General features: G+C 43.0%; 1 protein-coding gene across 4 annotated transcripts in view; it reads right to left on the bottom strand.

The window, feature by feature from the left end:
• arhgef4 (Rho guanine nucleotide exchange factor (GEF) 4) overlaps window positions 1–20,017 on the bottom strand; it is a 158,992-nt gene that overhangs the window by 130,548 nt on the left and 8,427 nt on the right. For all 4 annotated transcript variants that reach the window (XM_039790678.1, XM_039790677.1, XM_039790682.1 and 1 more), the window contains exon 2: window positions 13,627–13,656. In XM_039790678.1, coding sequence (XP_039646612.1) covers window positions 13,627–13,656 — 30 coding nt within the window. The remainder of the gene's footprint in view (window positions 1–13,626; window positions 13,657–20,017) is intronic.

Raw genomic sequence — 20,017 nt, 5'->3', positions numbered from 1 at the left:
CCAGGCCTGGAGGGCCAGAGAAACCTAATGACCGGGCAGAGAAACCACAGGTCCAGAAAAAGAATAGTCAGTCATTACGCTCCTTCTGGCTCATTTCATCCTCCTGTGTTAGGAATGCTTTCTTTGGCTCTCCCCTTTCCATTCTGCTTGCCTACCGGCCCTTCCGACCCCTTTCTCTTCCTCTCTATTTTCAGCTGCTGGAAGAATTTGGGTTAGAGGTGGATCAAAGTAACCCAGTCCTACTCTAAAGCCCTGGCTCACACCCATACAAACAAGTGACGTCATGGACGTGCTGGATACAAACATGATACGCAGACCGTCGGATGTCTCATCCTGGGCCTTCACAGAGTGACCAAAAAAATGCAACCAGAGACACTGCCGTGCAAATCCACTACGACAGTACAACGGTGCTGTGATAGATTTACTGTAAATGAAGAACTCCTCTGAGGCACTGTTGTCAAAGCGGTTTTCGAATAGTTCTGCTCCATATACAGCATATACATTTACAAGAGACAAAATATATGAAAAACTTTACAAGAAACGCTACAAGAAATCACTCTTACAACAGGAAATATAATATATTACCACTTCATCAATGAGTAGATAAGACTTGTGTACATCACAATACTGCACTAAGTGGTACTATTTAAGTAATTGTACATTTGTATTCCCAACTTGTATATACCTTAAATACAGTCTTTTCTTTGTATTTTTTTATCTTGTTTTTTTTGAATATTTCTTCTTGTACTGTATCCTATTTATCATTTATTAATTCATGTATATTCTGTGTGTGCGCGGTGTATCTGATATTTTGCTGCTGTAGCGCTGACATTTCCCATTTTGGGGTCAATAAAAGTCTGTCTATCAATCAATCTATCTATAAAGAACAGAGATCTAGGGTGCTTTCACATAGGGCTGGGCGATATGGAGAAAATCAAATATCACGATATTTTTGACCAAATACCTCAATATCGATACCGCAACTATATTGTAGTTCTGACTATTGGTGCTTTCACAAAATATTTACACAATGAGATTTTTGATAAATAATCATCAGTAATGTGGATATAATGACTAAGTGGGTAAAGGAAAATAATAGAACAGTCACAACAGTCTGGTAAGTTTACACTTTACTGTAATGCAGCCTTTAAAACCAGACAACACTTATGCCATATTACCATATCCAAAATCTAAGACGATATCTAGTCTCATATCACAATATCGATATAATATCGATATATTGCCCAGCTCTACTTTCAGGGAACGCACCCTCGCAAGTATCACTCATGCAGTTGTCATAATAACCAATCATTAATCAAAGGAAGTCTGGAAACTGGTCTCCAATAGTCAGTCAGAGGTCAACAAATAGAGAGATTTGGAACATGTCAGGACAAAGCTGAGACGCTGGAAGTCACACGAGAAGACCCAGCCTTCGGATACAAAGAGGGAGCATGGGAAACGGGACAGCTGAGTGTTTCCTCGCCATGCATTCCCCTCAGCTTGGCTGGATGTGAAACGAGACAAATTCCTGAGTATCTCTCTTGTGTCAACTTTGCAACTGTGTGTGGAAGACTGGACAGCAGCCCGTCACCCCACCAAGCCCACTTCAACCCTACCCCCCCCACCCCACCGAGAGGAATGTGATGGCTTCGCCTCTAGACACTGATTTACTGATGTGTGTGTGTGTGTGTGTGTGTGTGTGTGTTTGTGTGTGTGTGTGTGTGCTTACATAATTCTCACACAAACAAGTAAGGCCTGCAGAGAGGAGGAGTCGCATGCGTGTGTTTGTCAGAAAGAGAGAAGAAAGAGGCAAAATAAAAAGAGGGTGTAAAATAAAGTCACAGCTATTAGAACCACTCTTTGCCACCACTTGTTTCAATAAAGATCATTCAAATGTTCAGGTGGATAACCTCCGAGCTCTTGTTTAATTCATTCCTGTGCAGAAAATGATCTTTGACAGGAAACACCCACCAGACTGATTTTACCATCAGCATGTCTTGGACCCAGCATGCCACGGGACAGGGTTTTCCCTACTATGACAAGGTTTAGGTGGAGCACCCAACCGTTTTGGGCACCACCTAAGCCAAATGAATTTAACTATAAGACTTTCCTCAGATCCAATGATCGTAGTTGGTCCCCAGTGGACTTTGGGTGCTTCTGCACCTGCCTTGTGTAGTTTGGTTGAATCGTAGTAGAGTTTTTTGCCCCGCTGGTGCAGTTCGTTTGGGCAGGTGTGAACGCGGTAATCACACTCCAGGGCTCCAGACTGCGACCAAAATTTGAGAGTGTGCGACTGAATTTTACATCCAGTCGCACATGTGCGACCAGTAAATTTGCCCCCCTTTTTTTACACGTTAAGGGCCCTATTTTGTCCTACTTTACCCTATCTTGGTTCAGATGCGAAAGGTGGCCAACCCTAAGGGTAGTAGCCTAAACAATGCATGTTTAATGTTTGTTTGTTTTTTATTGAGGAGTAAAGCATTATACATTGAAACCATGAAAGTTACTTTTTTTTTTTTTCCTCCTCCTGTGTTTTTAACTATAATGACCCCCAAAACATCTTTTCCCTGGGCAGCTTAAATACAACAGAATAACAATGCATCTGGTTACAAAGACAGAATATAATATATACCATTTCAAGGCATGTACCCATGTATACTAATCAAAACAAAAGTACTGGTGACAAAAGTATCATTATTGCAGTATAAATGCATACTATAATAAAAATAGTAATAATTTTTCCATTCTGTGAGACAAACTACACAAGGGTCAAAATAACAAAATACAGGGTTACAGAAAGGTATAAAGAGAGAGATGCATGAAAAATAGGTTAGCTGGGTAATTCTTTCAAATTTTTAAAATATGACAAAATAGGTTCCCATTTCAAATAAAATCTGCCCACAGATCCCTTAGGTGAAAATTGTATCTTTTCTAATTTTAAAAAGAACATCACATCCTCTAGCCAAACTGTTGCAGATGGTGGGGTAGGGGATTTCCAACTTAACAAAATTCTTCTGCGGGCCAATAAGGAGGTATAAGCAATGATGTCCCTCTGGGTTGCAGTTAAGGTAATTGTTATAGAGTCACTGGGAGATCCAAAAATAGCTATTGAAGAACAAGGCCGCAGTGCCACCCCAAGGGCCTCACTAATAGTTTTAAAAAACAATTCCCAGAAATTATTTAGAGAGGAGCAAGACCAAAATGTGTGCGTTAGACTGGCTGGGGAGAAAGAGCACCTATCACAGGTTGCGTCTAACCCGGGATATATTCTCGCTAACCATTCCTTGTTCAAGTGAACCCTGTGAAGCACTTTAAATTGTATGAGCCCTAACCTAACAGAGGATGACGATGAGTGGACTCTTTTGAGCGCCTCCCTCCAGAAAGCCTCAGACAACTTTATGCCCAGTTCATCTTCCCATTTGGATTTAATTTTATCCAGATCATATCCTTTCAAAGACACGAGCTGGGAATACAATCTGGAAATCAATCCCTTATTATTAAAGTTGAGAGTAAGACTGTCTAAGGGCGAAGTAGGGGGAAAATCAGGGAAGGGTGGAAACTTGTTCTTAACAAAATTACGAATCTGAAAGTATCTAAAAAAATGGCTTTGTGGGAGGTCGAACAGTCTGCAGAGGTTATGCATGTTTAATTTTAAGTTGAATTCATTGTAGTTGTAGACTAGAGCTGGTATATTTTTTTATATTTTGTTTACTGTCATGACAGCAATGGTGCCTTCTATGTTGAATCTTCAACAGTGACACTGAATTTCAAACAGCACATTGTAATTTCTGCATCTATTATCAAAGTATTTATTAGTAATACAGTGGAAAATTTGTAGAAATGTGAATATTTCATTAGCATGTTGATGTACAGTGTGTGCCCCTACATTTTCTGGTTGCGCCTCTAAAAGTTTTAGTTGGGGGGTCTGAGCTAGTGTCTCCTGTAGTCAGGTGTGTTCAGCAGTCTGAGCTGATGTCTCCTGTAGTCAGGTGTGTTCAGCAGTCTGAGCTAGTGTCTCCTGTAGTCAGGTGTGTTCAGCAGTCTGAGCTAGTGTCTCCTGTAGTCAGGTGTGTTCAGCAGTCTGAGCTAGTGTCTCCTGTAGTCAGGTGTGTCCAGCAGTCTGAGCTAGTGTCTCCTGTAGTCAGGTGTGTTCAGCAGTCTGAGCTGATGTCTCCTGTAGTCAGGTGTGTTCAGCAGTCTGAGCTGATGTCTCCTGTAGTCAGGTGTGTTCAGCAGTCTGAGCTAGTGTCTCCTGTAGTCAGGTGTGTTCAGCAGTCTGAGCTAGTGTCTCCTGTAGTCAGGTGTGTTCAGCAGTCTGAGCTGATGTCTCCTGTAGTCAGGTGTGTTCAGCAGTCTGAGCTGATGTCTCCTGTAGTCAGGTGTGTTCAGCAGTCTGAGCTGATGTCTCCTGTAGTCAGGTGTGTCCAGCAGTCTGAGCTAGTGTCTCCTGTAGTCAGGTGTGTCCAGCAGTCTGAGCTGGTGTCTCCTGTAGTCAGGTGTGTTCAGCAGTCTGAGCTAGTGTCTCCTGTAGTCAGGTGTGTCCAGCAGTCTGAGCTGATGTCTCCTGTAGTCAGGTGTGTTCAGCAGTCTGAGCTAGTGTCTCCTGTAGTCAGGTGTGTTCAGCAGTCTGAGCTAGTGTCTCCTGTAGTCAGGTGTGTTCAGCAGTCTGAGCTAGTGTCTCCTGTAGTCAGGTGTGTTCAGCAGTCTGAGCTGATGTCTCCTGTAGTCAGGTGTGTTCAGCAGTCTGTGATGCAGCAGCTTGCAGTGTTTCTCTCACAGAAACAGACTTCAGTCAAGCTCGCCGTCCGTCACTCGCATCTCCGTGGTCAAACCAGCCGCCGCTAAAGTTGGAGACAGACGCCAGCAGAGCGGAGCCAAGTCTCAGTGACCAGAGCAGACTCGCAAAACTGTAATGTAAAATAGAATTTTTTTTAAACATTTTCTTAAAAGGGGGGACCCTGAAACCCCCTGCCAAATATGTGCACCTCTGTCTTCCACAAATCTAGGGAAAACACTCCCACCGGACCCTTCATGCTGGTCGGTACAGACGATTCAGTCTGGGCTCAGAAAGTGCAGGGCTGCAAAGTGGGAGGAGGTTGTTCAGTCATCCAGGGTTAGAAAGTTGACTCACAGCTTAGATAGACCCCAAAGTGATTAAATCTACCAAACATAAATGACGTTTGGAAAAATCTGGTCAAAGATCCAAGAATGTGTACCTAGAAAAGAGACGTCAACTATGACCCTAAAAGAGCCTTTTGGTTAAAAAAAATAATAAAAACAACCTTCAATCACCAAGATGAAAAGGAGGTTGCATGTGCTGCTTACAGCGAGTGGAGGGTAAAGATAACACTTTGAGGAAACCTGATCAAATATTCAGCAGTTTAAATAAATTCCCTCCCAGATTCTGGGTCAACTTTGGATAAATCCAAGATCCGTTTTGCTGCCAAATACAGAACCAAAGCCTTTCCACAAGTAAGGGAACAGATTCCCCGAAATAATCAAGAGTCAAACCAAGAGGAAAACTAGTTGAGGTTGGCTTGGTTTTTACATCATGAAGCCATGAAAATAAAAACTATTTTTGAATCTTTTGGTATTTACTGAAGCAGCTTACCTTGATTTTCAAGGTTTACTTTTTTTATTTTTATTTTATTTTTATTTTATTTATTTTTTTTAGGGGGGGGGGGTCATTCCCTTTCATGTGGACAGTATTTGCTTTGTGCTTCCGAGTACCTGTTGTACCTGCGTTCTAAAGTCGCTACAGCTCCAATACACACTGCTGAAAGATGTATTCTCCATAGGAACCCATTGAGGCTAATGGGTACTGTAGTATATCAAGACATCCACCACACCAAATTGAGGAAAAACACGTACAAATAACTCAAACGGATGGTTATACCATAAACTAAATTCATTAGAAGAAGCCTTTCAAATGGTTGAACAAATACATGTGGAACAATATGGTTTTCATACAAGGTGGTTTACAGTGGAAGATTGGGTTTTGGCCTTTGGCCTAGTTCCTTGATGCTCAAACAATGCCAAGCATCCCATGGGAGGCATCCAATATAGGGCTGTGCAATTGATGAAATTTGGATTGTGATTTTGATATTGGCTCCTAAAGATGACAAAAACAATGTAATCAAGTGAAATGACTTTGCATATTACATTTTTCAAGTAAACTCTAATTTTGTCTTGTGTTATGAAGGGGAATTCAAAAATGGGAAAAGTATGAAGGACATTTCACAGTTTAAGGTGGTTTTACTGTCGATTTGTTTAACTGTTAAAATGGGGGGGTTTTTAACGCCAATAAATGCAACATCTTTCCAAAGGTCAATCAGAATCAGGAATCAGAATGAGTAATCATATTAAATAACATATATTTCAATGTTGACCACAATAATTGGGAGTTTTTTTTTTGCATTAGGCAGCCCTAGTCTAAAATTCAGAGCCTTCCTGCTATTCCCATATTCCCGGTACTGTGTTTTTGTGTCTTGTCAGAGCTCAGAATGGCCAGCGGAGTTCCGGTCGAACAAAGACAACACAAATCCAACCCAGTGGAACTAATGAGGCTGGCTGTTCCGTGACAAACTCCTCCTGTTGTCACATGAAGACTCTGTGGACCTGAACTCTTCATGCTCCCTCACAGTATTTCTCACGTTCACATTGAGAGAAAGTGTGACACCTGTGCCATAGCAAAGCTAAAAAGAAAAAGAAAAAAAAACACATCCTGGGGGGGCTCGTGTTGGAGACGCAAGGAAAACTGAAACTGTCGGTCTCTCCACAGCAGCCTGGATTTATGCAGCCCAACCACATAAAAGAAGCCCATGAGAGAGAAGAGAGGGAGGGGAGGAGGACCAGAGGGAGTTAACGGCTGTTGCACTTGATGCAGATTATACTTCCACCTTTCTCACACTGAAACCATTAGACGCACCTGTTTTTTTAAATAAAATCTTCTATCCCTAACAGTTTTTGAGCAGAACGCTCACTATGTAAGGGATAAATTACAGCAGGGGTGTCAAACTCATTTCAGTTCATGGGCCACATCCCCCTAATCTGATCTCAAGTGGGCCAGACCAGTAAACCACTCCAGAAAGATCAGAAACTTTATCAGAGTTTCTTGTCAGCTTGATGTTGGCAAACGCAAGTTGCTTCGGCTACGACAGCGTTCTAAGGCCATTGTAGGAAAAAATAATAATGTTAAAGACCCAGGAGAGAGGGGTAATATTCTAGGAAAAACTCGTAAATTCACTGAAAAAGAACTTGGATATTCTCTGAGATTAAAGTGGTGAATTTAGAATTGGAATTAATTACTTCTCTGCAATTTTTACACTTTGCAAAGTCACCCAGTGGGCCTGATTGGACCCTTTGGCGGGCCGGTTCTGGCCCACAGGCCGTATGTTTGACACCCCTGATGTAGAGCGAGTCGCTCATTATTGCAGTTAGAACCCCAACAGGGTGCTGCAGGTCTAGAATCAGCCTGACGCGGTTCAACTTGCGGTAATGACCGGCTCTCTCTACATGATCCCTCTTATTACACGGCTTATAACCCAGCTACTCATACAGGGGTTACCCACTGAGGACACCTGCGTCCCTGTCGGGACGGTTAACTTTACCACCGATGAGCACGTCTCTCCGGCGGTAGCCCGTCGCCCCGGTGAGTGAGCTAACCATGGAGCTAACTAATGCTCTGTTTGCACTGTAACTAGTCTCGCATTGCCAGAGCTTCCTCCACAGCGCTGAGGAGGAGGGTCTGACTAGTGCACACAGCATTCTGGGATGGGGGAAAAACGTGCTCTGGTTTATTGGCATTTCTTTAAACCAATCACAATCGTCTTGGGCGGGGCTAGGTGCCGGACGGAGCCACGGTGCCTCTGCTAAATAGTCTCAGGAAGGAACTTGTTTTGGTGGAACGTGTACTTTCAAAAGTAGTTTTAGTCGTGCAGCAGAAAACTCAGATTGGACAGATAGTCTAGCTAGCTGTCTGGATTTACCCTGCAGAGATCTGAGGAGCAGTTAACCATAGTCCTCACAAATCCACCGGAGTTAAGAACGGCCAAACACAAAGAAAGAGGAAGGGGACGGACATCCGGCCGAAATGAGGGACATCCGGCAGAACAGGGGCAATCCCGGAAGTGGAAGGTCGTGGATATAGATTAACTTTCTTTTAACTGAAATAAGGGTTTTGCAAGAAAATATGTTTACATTTCTCAATTGAAGGTATGAAAATCATTTTAGTAGCTAAACTCAGGCATTCTATTTGGGGCTCAAGACATCAAATTATGCCAGGCTGTATTTAAAACTACAATATCCTATTTCAATAATGGAATCAAAAGTACACTGTAGGGCCCGGGTTGGAATCCGACCTGCGGCCCTTCGCTGCGTGTCATCCCCTCGCTTTCCCCTTTCCTGTCTATCCACTGTCACTATCGAGGGGGAAAAAAAGCCCCACAAAAAAAAATATAATAATAAAAAGTACACTGTAAAACCAAAACTAAGGTGCACAAATTAATATCGTGCCACAATTGTTTGCATCACAAAGAGCTCGCTGCATGATGTGAACTTGAGTTGATCCGCTTAAAATAAAAAAAAAGCCCCACACTGGCCCTGACACTGATAATCTGCTGCAATGTAATGTTCTGTGGACAGAAAACACACACACACACACACACACAGACACAGACACACACACAAACACACGCTGTGCTCCTTCATGCTAGCCTTTCAAAGCGACCCACAGAGAAAGGTGGCAGTTAGCACTTGGCAGCAGTGTTGTCCTGGCAGCTTTAAATGCCCAAAGCCCTTTTGAGATGCCTTCAAACATAAATGCCCTAACTAGAGCACTGTGAGTGGCCGCCACTGAAGAGAAGACACGCAGTCACCAGGGGAAAGTGGCCCGTCTGTGCAGACTTCTGGATCAGCTGCACAGTTGCTAGGTTTGAGGTTTTTCCTGACCAAACGCTCGTTTGTTTTTAACTCCAAGCCCTTATTCAGTTTAAAGAAACAGAAACTAACAGCAGGAAATCGACACACCCAGGCCATTTTCAGCAGGGCTCTGTACCGAATCCAATACTTTTTAGGCGCCGACCAAACTGCCTCTAAACTATCAACTATCGAAAAATGCCTCGTCATTCAATACCCAATTTCAATACCTAAGGAGTAAATCTCATCTGCGTCAGTGAGCCAATCAGCATGCAGCATGCTTCTACCAAGATCTAATAATGGCTGTGATTGGCTGTCTAACGTTACACGTCGTGGAGACACGCAGGAAAAACTATTTACAAAATTTGTATCGAAAAAAGTATCGGTGTCGACATTTTTTTAAATGATACCCAGCCATAATTTTCAGTGGAGTCAAAATACTGTATTACATTTGATGAAGAAAGCAAGAAAAAGAGGCTACAAGAAAATAAAATAAACTGAATGTATACGTCATGCTAGAGATGCAACGATTACTCCATACTCGATCCAGTACGGCTACAGAATCTGGATACAGAACTCCAGACAAAGGTATTATCACCGTTTCACCATTATCCCGATTATAATGCATTCATTAACTTCACTACTAATGTATAAAATCATAGGAACACTCTAGATCCTAATGTGTTATTAACTGCTGCCCTTTGAAACAGAAATAACACAGTAATGGCTTTGAATGATCAAATGATCATTTGACCAAGCAGACTGAAGGTGAATCAGTCACGCCACAAACAGAGGCCAAGTTGGCAACAACAGGGCTGTCATTCTTAAAGCTACAGCGCGTAGTTCCTGTCTCCCCCATGAGGAACTCTAAGTAATGACAATAAAACTGTCGGCGCGTCCACATGATACAAGCCTTCTGTGACCGCACACTACCCCCCCCCCCTTTCACGCTCCACACAGCTGCTAGTAGCCAAGGAGGACACGGAGGAAAAAAAACAAAAACATGATGGACTCTTCAGAAGAGGTCATTATCTTCACTCCAGTTTCTGCACGGGAAAGTCACCAGACGCCCCAATCTTCTGAACATAGTCCTACTGAGAAATCCAGAGAGAGTTGTGTGGAGCTGATAGTCTTAATTAGCTTTGCAGCAACTCATTTGGCAATGGCTTGAATGTAACGGACGTTCATTAATATCAAAATGGTACGTGCCAAAGCTTTAAGAAGAAGTTGGCCAAAACTTGTTTTGCACAGGATAGCGGACCTTTTTAACTGTGGTGTTTTAAAGCACGGTTCAGAGTGAAATCAGTTAATTGCTGCATCCCTACTTGGTGCATGGGGTTAACAGAACTAGCAGGTTGAGCAGCAGCAGCAGCAGGTCTAGCCAGCTCCTGTATTACTGCTGTGTGCTGTGGTTTGTGAACCAAAACCAAAAAGACCGTGGCTCCCTCCGGCGTTTAGTGCTGCCCAAGACGATTGTGATTGGTTTAATGAAATGCCAATAAACCAGAGCACGTTTTTCTCCCATCCTGGAATGCTGTGTGCCAGACCTTCCTCCACAGCGCTGTGGAGGAAGGTCTGGCTATGCGAGACTTAAGTGTGATTCATGGTTCTGCGGAGGCTCCACGCAGAGCTTTGACCTCTGGCGAGCGTGTGTGTGTGGGGAGTGGGTGATAGAGCGTGGGAGAAGTGAGAGAGTGACGATGATTATCTTCAGAGCGAGTACTGACTCTAGAGTCCTAGTGAGAGAAACAAAGAGTCTCCCCTGTTCTTTCTGACCACGGTGGGAAATCTGGAGCAGGAAAAGTTAACCCTCTCCTTGATTTCATGTTGTTTATGGAGAAGGAGAACCAGGAAATGAGTCGGGGGGGGAATGCAACGCTACCAAGCCAAGCCTGAGCTCCGTCGTAGGTTTGTGTCTCCACGTACCTACATACAAAGCAACGGCGTATTTTTTACACAGAAGTGTAAATCAAGCTTAATACCACTTGACTCTACGCTTTGAGTCGTGTGATATGAAACAAGAGGTTCTTCTTGAGGAGTTAGGTCACAGATGTCCTCTTCTGACACAGGGCACCATGACTAATAGCCAAGAGTTAGGATTCACCACCACAACATAAGAAGCCTCTCGTCTCGCCATATGGTTTCAACTACTGACTCAGGAGCTGGAGTCACGTGAGCCTTTAAAATGCATATAAAAAGCCGATTAGCAGTGATCCAGAAAACATTAAACCAGGTACAAAGTGAACAGAGGCTCCAATAAAGCATCAAAAGACCAGCTCAATCCTCTGACACTGTGTAGTGGTTAGTTTTAACATCTGCTGGCAGTATGTGCAACTCGTCCTCCTGCTCACAGACCGGTGATGTAGATGTAATGTTTGAGAGGCAGATACAAGTCGCCAAATTCTAGTTACTAGGGATGGGAGAAAAAAAATATATGTATGTGTACTGATTTCCTTTGCGTCATTTTTAAAAAATCTATTCTTTTTTTCTTTTCTCAAGGATTCCGCTTAATATTTTCTGTTCATACGGTACCGCTGACAGCGACTACATCATATCCGTTTCCAGCAAAACAGAGAGAAAAGCAGAGAGAAAACACGTTATGTTCTTCTTTATAAAGGAAATAAATGTCAGACTGACTGACTGACGTATGATGTCATTCTTCTTAGAAAACTATTCCTTTTTTTGGGGCGGCCTCTAGCTCACCCACTAAGAGCGTTCGCCCCATGTTGGCCGAGTCCTGCAGCGGCGCGGGTTTGAATCCGACCCGCTGCCCTTTGCTGCGTGTCATCCCCCATCTCTCTCCCCCTTTGATGTCTATCCACTGTCACTATAATAAAAGGGAAAAGCCCCCAGAAATGAAAAAAATCTTAGAAAACAAAAATGTCTCATGATATATTGTCTCTAGAAGTGTATCATTCAACTTTTGTTTTTGTTAAAGAAGCGCAATAAATACTCAATACTAACAAGTACTCATTACTATGGAATCGCAGTTTTTCTATTTTTCAATTTCTAGAATCGTGGGACAAAAGCATATCGTCCCAGCCCTGATAGTTACCCCCCCTGCACTGTTTACACAAGCAGCCCACTGCACAAGTGTCCTGTTTACATATTCAACAGACACACACACACCTTTACCGTGTAGTTTGTAATGTGTAAACAGAAATGTAGGCCCTCGGCCCCACAAGTGTTCAGACTAACAACAAAGTTCTGTTGGTGAGGATGCTTCAGGTACCAACTGTTGCATTTACATGCACTTAAGGAACCAGGCTACTCTTAATCAGTGATCCAATGTCTCCGGCCTCATTTTGGAACAATGTCTTTTTAAAATGAAATGGGGGGAGGCCTTTCAAGCAGGGGAGTGGAGTTCACTTCCTGGGGAAAAAAAAAAGACTTTCACCCAGGAAATACGTGTTCCTTGGGAGTGTTTTAATCCTAACCACGTTCTTTTTCCTAAACTTAACGGTCGTTGCAGCATGGTGGTACCCTGTGACCGGCTCAAAGACACCTTTTACTGGGTATTTCCTACCATCTACTAGAAGACTCTGAACAGACTTTGAAAAGACTAAAGTGTGACACCATCTCACATGTAAAGGCAATCATCTCACATCTAATGTTAAAGACTGTCATAACATGTAAAGACTGGGGATCTTGCTAGACTACAACTAGATTTGTTTTTTTTTTTAAATAACAAAGCTAGCGTTAGCTGGTAACTGAAGGGAAAGTCTGCAGATGTTCTGTTCTGCTGTATATGCAGATGAATGTCTCCAGTCCCCAGAGGTCTGTGTTTATCCGCCGGTTAAACTCCTGTTGGATGACGCGCTTCAGAAGGGTTGAAAATCGGCAACTTTCCCTATTTAGCATTTAGCTTAGCGCCAAATTAACCATAAACAACACTGGCTCTAGCTGTTTGCTGCTTCCTGTTTGGGGCTGGAGGGAGCGCACCCATTGGATGTTGACAATGTCCACATGATTTAACTTAACTACCAAGAATTCAAACTTAGGATAATATCAAACACGTTTGATTTGGTCTGAACGTCCAGACGGTAAAAAGACTGACTGGGACTGAGTTTTATGACATTACACCACACGATGGAGACGACAGGAGCGCCCCGACTCTAGCAAGACTCTCAGGATTATATTCTGATATTGGAAATTAGTCTGAGACAGTGGAATCGCTTGAAAAGTCGTTTGGTGTAAAGTCAGCTTAAACTGTACTACCAACTACCGCTGATACGACGGAGCTCTGTGACGCCGGGTGGCAGTTGCTAGCTGTGTTTAGCCGTCACAGAGCTCCGTCGTATCAGCGGTAGTTGGTAGTACAGTTCTGTAGCCGGCCTCTGTAGCCGGCATCACGTGACCAGCCAGCAATCCCCTAGTATCATATACCCATCACGATACCCATCGTACGGACCCGTTTATGAGAATACACTGAATCCTGACACACTTTTCCTGTAGGTGTCAGGATTGTTGGAATTTAAGCTTTGAGTGGGCTGGTGCTTTGAGCAAAGAACGGTCATGTCATTGCCAACAGTGCTAAAGTATGTTTACACAGGTTTTACATTAATGCAGAGACTGTAGTTTTATATTTGTATAGTATAAAGTGGGTGCTATGTCAGATAGATCTGTCGATCAACAAAAAAAAAGGAGACGGGATGCCATGCACCCCCAGCAAACCAATTGGTTGAAAAAAGAAAAGAGGAATTTTCTTACTTGTAGAGGAGCAGACTGGCATCGGAGTTTCTGAGGAGAGAAACAGAACACAGTGAATACAACATTTTAGTAAGAGGTTTAATGGGTTCATCTTTTAAAAGGGTTCTCGACTGATGTTTGGAATAGTAAATGCTGTGGTATGTTTGGATTCACAGCAATTACAGTCAATTTCAAAGGTTACCTACTTTCACAGTAGGGCTGCTCGATTACGGAAAACAATCACAATTATTTTGGTCAATATTGAAATCAGGATTGTTTAGCATGATTACTCATTACTCAATGCTGTAATCATTGAACTTAAAAAAAACACAGTGAAACAAATCAATAGTGAAAAAACACCTAGAACTGTGACATTTCCATTGGTACTTTTCCCGTTTTTTTTATTCAGAACACAAGACAAAATAAGAGTGATTAATTGCACAGCCCTATTTCACAGCAAATAAAACATCCATTAAGACTTCTCAAACCACAACCGCAGCATACTCCACTTCTCTGCTGACCATTTATGGGCTCAGTATAGGTTCCTGTTATTTTTGTCAAAATATGTCCGTAAACACACAGCCTCTCTCAGGTGGTTATGGGTTCGTATGTCACTAAAAACGACGCTACAACTTTTCATGAAAGGGACTACAGCTGCTCTCCTACTAGAAGGAGCGGCGTACAACCCTTTCAGAGCCACGTTTCAAGCCTACGGTGGGCCTTCATTTTCAGAACATAAAAACATACAGGCCAAGCATGACCCAGTTCAAAAAAGCGGTACAGAAATATGGTTTTCACAAGGTACAGGGAGAAGGAAGGGCTTTGACCGGAGGCCTGTACTACAAATCAAGATCAACATGCCCTGGATTGATTTCAGTTATCTGGCTTCACTAACCCTAACAACCGCGGTCCCGCATAAGCTGTGTCCCGACGGTGGTTATCAACTAGTTCAATCAACCCAAGGTTTCCCAATCCAGCGGCGCACGTGTTCACATAAAAGAGGCGGTGTTTGCACAGCACGACCAATCGCAAACATCTACCAGAGCCGCATATTTTACATAAGAAGAGCAAACTATAATTCTACATAAATATTTCTTGCGAGTGTTTTAATCCTAACCACGTTCTTTTTCCTAAACTTAACTGTCGTTGCACCATGGCGCTCACCGGAAACTCGTCTTTCATAAAAATACCCAACGGGGAATGTTAATAGGGTTGTCGGGCTCTTGTCCTTTTAACAGGGGGTCAATGACCCCCTCAGATTTAGTGCAGGTTTTCAAGACGGCGGCCGCATATAAGCATGAACGCGAGTGTCTTTATAAACTATCTTTTCAATAAACTGTCTGTACACTTACAAAGTTCTCAATGCTTCGGTTAACATTTAGGGACCCTCATTATGCTACCGTTGAAGTGTGGTGATATCTTGAGCCTATTTAGTGGTATAAATAGCGATTTGTTTTTACTTTCCCTGTGCCACGAATACTAGCATTGTAAGCTAATCAGCGGTCAGCGCTAGCTTCTTTCAAGCTACAAACACATTCGATTAGCATGAAAACATGTCCCAGAGAACGACAGAGTGGGTACAAATCAGAAACTCGAGTGAAGATAATGACCTCTTCTGAAGAGTCCATCATGTTTTTTTAATCCTCCGTGCCCTCCTCGGCTACTAGCAACTGTGTGGAGCAGGGGCAGAGGGGCGGTGCGCGGTCACGGAAGGCTTGTATCATGTGGACGAGCTGACAGTTTTGTTGTCATTACTTAGAATTCCTCATGGGGGAGACACTATAGCTTTAAATTAAAAGGTGCTCTAAGCGATGTTGGGTGATGTCACTTCTTGTTGACATTCACAGTATTGTCAAACGGAGGCTAGCTCGCCCCTCCCTCCTCCTCATCTTGTCCCCTCCCCCTCCCTTCCGCGCACTAACCCCCCAACACCCACCCCCAAATCCTTCTTATCGGTTATTGGCATAGACTGTATAATATTACTGGACAGAGCATGTGTGACGTCACCCGTTGGTTTGTGGAGATCTGCTATGAGTCGCCGAGTTTGCCGTTACGGGCGCAGCCATCCTGGTTGGGATGTGACGATTTTAGACGAGAGGGAGGAGCTGCTTACACTCTACGTTACACACTTTCCCTGGCAATCACGTCATAGCCATGCCCTAAAAAATTAACATCATTCTGTGTTGCAGAAGACTTGAAACTAGCTATTGAGACCATAAACTCATTATGAAGATGTTTACTGAGGTAATAAATCAAGAGAGAAGTGGGTCACTTTCTCATAGACTTCTACAGAACCGAACTCCTTTTGCAACCGCACGTGTCTCCCCCTGCTGGTATTCAGATAGAATGCAGGTTTAAGGAGTCTCCCCCCTGCTGGTATTCAGATAGAATGCAGGTTTAAGGAGTCTCCCCCCGCTGGAATTCAGATAGAATGCAGGTTTAAGGAGTCTCCCCCCTGCTGGTATTCAGATAGAATGCAGGTTTAAGGAGTCTCCCCCCTGCTGGTATTCAGATAGAATGCAGGTTTAAGGAGTCTCCCCCTGCTGGAATTCAGATAGAATGCAGGTTTAAGGAGTCTCCCCCCTGCTGGAATTCAGATAGAATGCAGGTTTAAGGAGTCTCCCCCTGCTGGAATTCAGATAGAATGCAGGTTTAAGGAGTCTCCCCCCTACTGGAATTCAGATAGAATGCAGGTTTAAGGAGTCCCCGCTGGAATTCAGATAGAATGCAGGTTTAAGGAGTCTCCCCCATGCTGGTATTCAGATAGAATGCAGGTTTAAGGAGTCTCCCCCTGCTGGAATTCAGATAGAATGCAGGTTTAAGGTAGCATGGATGCCAGCTGAACTTAGCCCCGCCCACAAAATTCGAGGTCGGGAAGTTCGGTCTGGAGTCGCTCCATTGAGAAGCAATTATTGCCCGAACAGGATCTGTTCGGACCAATCAGATTGTCGGACAGATGATCAACAGTAACAGAATCAATCACGTCACCAAAGAACGCTTGGGTTGAATTTGTTGAGATGTGTAGATTCCACCATCGCGTCTGTTACAGACGATATCGACAGCGCATTCATTTTAAAATCCTCAGCGGAGGAGCATCAACAACTGCCCGAAAGCATGGTAGCGTTATATGGTGGAGCGAGATAGAGAGAGACTGGAGAGAGAGAGCGTTATATGGTGGAGATACATAGAGAGAGACTGAAGAGAGGGAGCGCCCAGCGGCGCTAGAACAAAGCCGTGAATCAGAGAAATAAAACATGTTTTCGCCGATTCATCACTAGAAATGCGACTGTAGCGAGCATGTCACTATCACTAACATTATCCACATTTATATTTACACGCAACAAATGATATATCCAGCTTCAAAAAAAGTCTAAAAGTCGGAAGTTAGAACGAATGCATTGTGCAAAGAGTGGTTGCTATGGAGACGATACACAGTGTTGAGTTCTGTTGACAGTTGAGTTCTGTTGCTCTGATTGGTTGGAGGTCTATCCAATGAATGCAGAGGCATTTTTTTTCCTGGTTCGGTTGGAACACGCCCCATAATCACAGCCCAATGGAGCGGTTTCAGACTCACATTCTGACTAGAATCTGAGTAGGACCACGTCAGGCTAGGTTTAAGGTGCTTCCGCATTTGCAGCACGTCGCAGAATTGGATGCATTGTCCATTAATATTATACAGTCTATGGTTATTGGCTGGAACACTGTTTGTTATGTTTGGTGGTGCAGGTTGGCGCAGTTTGTTTTTGTTGCCGTTTGTGGAGCCTGGGCTGTCTACAGAGACTGTGTTTTTTTGCAGTGTGTTCAGGGGACCGGCAGCTAGCGGATAGTGCGGAGATGTTTGCTGTATGTGACAAAAAATGTTGTAGCCTAAAAAACACGTGACATCGCTTAGAGCACCTTTAATTTTGTTTTTGTTCTTTCAGTTTTTATTGTATTATTTTTTATGTTCGAAATAAAGCATTCATTCATTCAAACTTGTAGCCAATGAACAAAATAAAATGAACACAACACTATATAATGTGAGGATGCCATGGGCAATAAATTGTTGAAATACCACAGTATTACCAGATCACGCCCGTGTGGATCACTCCAAGGTGGTGCTTACTAAGCCATGCTAATACTCATAGCCTTTAAAACTGTGCCAGTTTTAAAGGCTATGATAAAAAACTAATTAAATATAAAAAAACAGGAAAAGAGCAAGGAGAGGAGCCAGTCGATACTCAATGGGATAAATGTCAGCACTGAACTTAAAACTACCATGATCCTTCTTCCTGGTGGCCAATTAATGGGAAATGCTAATCCAAAACTGTACTTTTAGGAAGGTTTACTCTTCTCATAGTTTAATGAGATTAAACCAGGCCGATATTTAGCTCATTCCAGGCAAAAGACATTCTACCTTAAAAGATTTGTTACAACTTTGCTCTTATTTTTATAGTTTTGTCACCAGGTTCACTGTTGAGATGGGGAAGAAACCTAACCATGTCTGGCCAGATAGAGAAGGAGAACCTGATTGGATACGTGGGACATGTGGTTGGATGTCTATGGCGCAAGGTCCACTTACTAGCTCTTTTGCAAAGCTTTCAACTCCATCTCATGGTTTTCAGTATGGAACTTCAGTCACATGATAACAGGTGGTTGTTTATGGGGGAAGACGGTTACCTGTCTCTTTTTAAAGATGGTCTCTGGTGTCAGATGCGACCCAGGGGGTGGGTAATAGGGATGTTACGTTTGGAAACTATCCAATTCCTCAATGGCTTTTGGGTACAAACGAAGGAAACCGAATTGTGCTTAGTGAGAGCTGTTCTTTTAATCATTGGACATTATACTTGTTTTTTTATTATTAAGTGTTACATGAATCGCATTCAAGGCACGGTAAAAACATTTGGATCTGGCAACAAGGCAGGCCTGCTTGCTTCTTTCGGCTTTAAGCTCATTAAACTTGTGAAAAAAAAGGTGCTATAACAGTGTTACTGGCATGGCTCCCATTATCCTCCGTGACACGCTCTCTTCCACTTCGCCTGACAACTCTTCTCCAAAACAGCTCTGAGATAACAGAGCCCAGCCCATAGCTTCACTCACTCAAGCAGATAGTATGCGTGAAATAAAAACAGGACACGTAATTTCACAGTGGGTAGTGTTTAACTATGCTAACTAACCGTGTGTTGTGAACCACGTGTAGTGATTTTTAAAAAAAACGGCTGTGTCTCAAAGACCGGGCAACAGCAGCCGGGACGTTGAGAATCCGCGCGCGAGAGGTGATGGATAGTTCCAGTCACTTCGTCATGTATTCACTTCGTTGAAACAAGACAAGAAAGCCTCACTGATGTGAAAAACAGGACAGATATACATATACAAATGCTCTCTGACTGCCATATGCCAAAGCTCCGGTAAGTCCACTCACCCAGTCTCTGCCCAGGCATGCCCCGGCTGGCCGCACATTTGACAAACTCTGACGCGCACGCGACGGTGAAATGGCGATTTATCCCTTTAAATGTGAATAAACGACAATTACACTCACTGCCAGCAAATGCTCTTTCCGTTGTGATTGGTGGTATCTTGACAACTGGCCGTTACCTTGTTTCCTACAGACGGTGTTGATGCGACAGGACATTACAGCTCAAACAGGACAGAGTAACACGCCAAGTCTTTCTCTTTGAAGACTTAGTTAAGGCGGCAGGCGCGTGTTGTTAAGGAAGCCCGCCTAAACTGCAAAGTGCTGCGGGAAACCCTGGTATTGTGTCAACAGTTAACTTTAATATCCAATTTAATATTGGATGTGGCGTTTTCTTTTGCGGGGTGCAAATGCTCGACCAAAATAAGTTCCTTCCTGAAACTACGGTATTTAGCAGAGCCACCGTCGCTGCGTCCTAAACTTAGTTTCGCACAAGACGATTGTGAATGAAATTTAAGACCATTTTCAGACCACTATGAAAGAAATTTAAGACCATTTTTAGACCACTATTAAGAAAATTTAAGACCATTTTCAGACCACTATGAAAGAAATTTAAGACCATTTTCAGACCACTATGAATGAAATTTAAGACCATTTTCAGACCACTATGAAAGAAATTTAAGACCATTTTCAGACCACTATGAAGAAAATTTAAGACCATTTTCAGACCACTATGAAGGAAATTTAAGACCATTTTCAGACCACTATGAAGGAAATTTAAGACCATCACTATGAATGAAATTTAAAGACCATTTTCAAACAACTACAAAAGGAAATTTAAGACCACCACTATGAAGGAAATTTAAGACCACCACTATGAAGAAAATTTAAGACCATTTTCAGACCACTATGAAGGAAATTTAAGACCATTTTCAGACCACTATGAAGAAAATTTAAGACCATTTTCAGACCACTATGAAGGAAATTTAAGACCATTTTCAGACCACTACGAAGGAAATT

This window comes from Perca fluviatilis, chromosome 22, assembly GCF_010015445.1.
Source record: "Perca fluviatilis chromosome 22, GENO_Pfluv_1.0, whole genome shotgun sequence".
NCBI lineage: Eukaryota > Metazoa > Chordata > Actinopteri > Perciformes > Percidae > Perca > Perca fluviatilis.
The sequence above is the reverse complement of the archived record's forward strand: the minus strand, read 5'-3'. Positions and strand labels throughout refer to the sequence as shown.